This window comes from Palaemon carinicauda, chromosome 43, assembly GCF_036898095.1.
Source record: "Palaemon carinicauda isolate YSFRI2023 chromosome 43, ASM3689809v2, whole genome shotgun sequence".
Classification (NCBI taxonomy): Eukaryota; Metazoa; Arthropoda; class Malacostraca; order Decapoda; family Palaemonidae; genus Palaemon; species Palaemon carinicauda.
The window spans coordinates 30,915,878-30,917,764 of record NC_090767.1 but is presented as its reverse complement, the minus strand read 5'-3'; the positions used below and the strand labels follow the sequence as shown (position 1 = coordinate 30,917,764).

The window sequence follows — 1,887 nt, the reverse complement described above, 5'->3', positions numbered from 1 at the left end:
GAAATAAATATTTACAGAAATTTGGAAAATGCCATTTTCAATAATCAGTAAATCAGTTTTGAAGAAAAGCAAAAGTTGGGTGGGTTATAGATAGTGAACAAGATATTTCATCTTAAAAGTATTAAAAAAAAGTGAGCAAATTCTAAATTTACTTGTATGCTATTTTTTTTTTAATTAAAGTCACATTTTATATAAATTATTAACAGATCAACACAAACCTGCTTGATTCCCAACTGTATTTTTTACTGATGTAATATTTAGATATATATCATACAGCTGTAAAAATTAATTGTTTCCTTTAATCATTTTTTACAATTATGCAATTCTTCATATACATAATAAAATTCAACGGATTGAACAAAACCTTGAGTTATGACTGTTAAATATTAAATATTCAGCGGTTTTAGTAACTTTTTTTTTATTATATTAGGCCGTGGCTGTCATAAAAGACTGATTGAAGAATTTCAATGCCTAATGAATGAACAATTTAATAAATTTTCCTCTAAATTTTGCTTTATAAAAGCACTATGCAACAACATCAGAGCATCAGTTTGCATCCGCTTCTGTTCCTAGATCTTACTGTACAGGTAGGTGGAACCAATATGTATTTATTGTACTGCACAACAGAGAGAGATTTTAAAGGGTCAGCTATTAGTGAATTTTAAAATAGTTACCTTTAAGCAAACTGGCTTTCTCTCCTACTGTGTAAAGCAGTGTATCTGGGGATGCTGCACCAACACTTTCTTTCAGTAATCAGATTGTCACAGTATACAGGGCTGCCAGTTCATAGACTCCTGATTTTGACTAATAATTTCTTTAGCATATTGCATAAAATACAAAAAGTCAGAGTATTACAACTATTATGTTTGTTAAATAGATCTGTTTTAAACCCGTTGACTATGGTGTCCAGTTCAAGACTAATTGTCATTCACAAATAAGAGGAACTCATTCCATCTGTTTATTTTGTATCAGACAGTAAATCCTACCAATTTTACCAATTTTTGTATCAAATAAGGAAAAACTGTTTAAAGGTACTTCAGTTTTCTCTAATTATTACATTGCTGATAGTAAGTTTAAAGTTACTGGGAGTAAGATGGGAGGTAAAATGGTTCAAAGAAGAGCTACAAATCTACTTGACTGGTGATTCATTCATGATCACTCGCCCCTGCCAGACAACCAATACATCTTGTATGCCTACTGATGGCATTTGTGAGATTCCAACAGATATCAAAACACAGATAACTTATGCAATTCCTTTCCTTAAGGACAAAGAGCAGCCTTGGAGAATGGCCTGGCACTCTTAGAGGTCAACTGTCCGGAAGATTGGCTTGACCTACTAGGGGCTGGAGTGGAAGGGTAACTGGACGTCCCAGGGTCCACATGAGCACATGGTTTCACCATCGCATCAACAGAGAACAGGGTGTATGGAGGTTGGATCATGAATATCTACTGCTGAGTTTATCCTTCAGCTATTTAAGATCTCTCCATCCGAAGTTGGAGTAAATTCTACTGAAAAATTCTCAGGTGGTGCCGGTTTCTCTATTATCTGTGGTCCATTAAACACATCATCTGCGATGTTGTTATGATTGAGAGGTGAGAAACCATTTGTCTTGAACCCAAAGGGAACATTGAAGACAGTAGTGGCTCTAGTCCAAGCCTCAGATTCAAACTCGGGAAACTGTGGCATGGTTGTATATTCATTAGGGGTTAATGAGAAACTGGTCGTTCAGTAGGCTCCACAAAAACGTTTTGAATGTACTAAACACACACAAATCCAAGGGTTAGAGATTTTGTGTCACATGCAGAGGAAGGGTAACAATCATAAAACCACGCTTAGTTACAAACTTCATAACATGAATGCCCATGTGACGTTCCGCATTGTCCTTA

General features: G+C 35.1%; 1 protein-coding gene across 1 annotated transcript in view; it reads left to right on the top strand.

Annotated features, from left to right (window-relative positions):
• Window positions 1–1,360, top strand: part of LOC137633777 (uncharacterized) — a 2,841-nt gene extending 1,481 nt beyond the window's left edge. The window contains exons 3-4 of the mRNA XM_068366022.1: window positions 524–587; window positions 1,266–1,360. Of these exons, the coding sequence (XP_068222123.1) occupies window positions 524–587; window positions 1,266–1,360 (159 nt within the window). The remainder of the gene's footprint in view (window positions 1–523; window positions 588–1,265) is intronic.
• The last annotated feature ends 527 nt before the right edge of the window (window positions 1,361–1,887 follow it).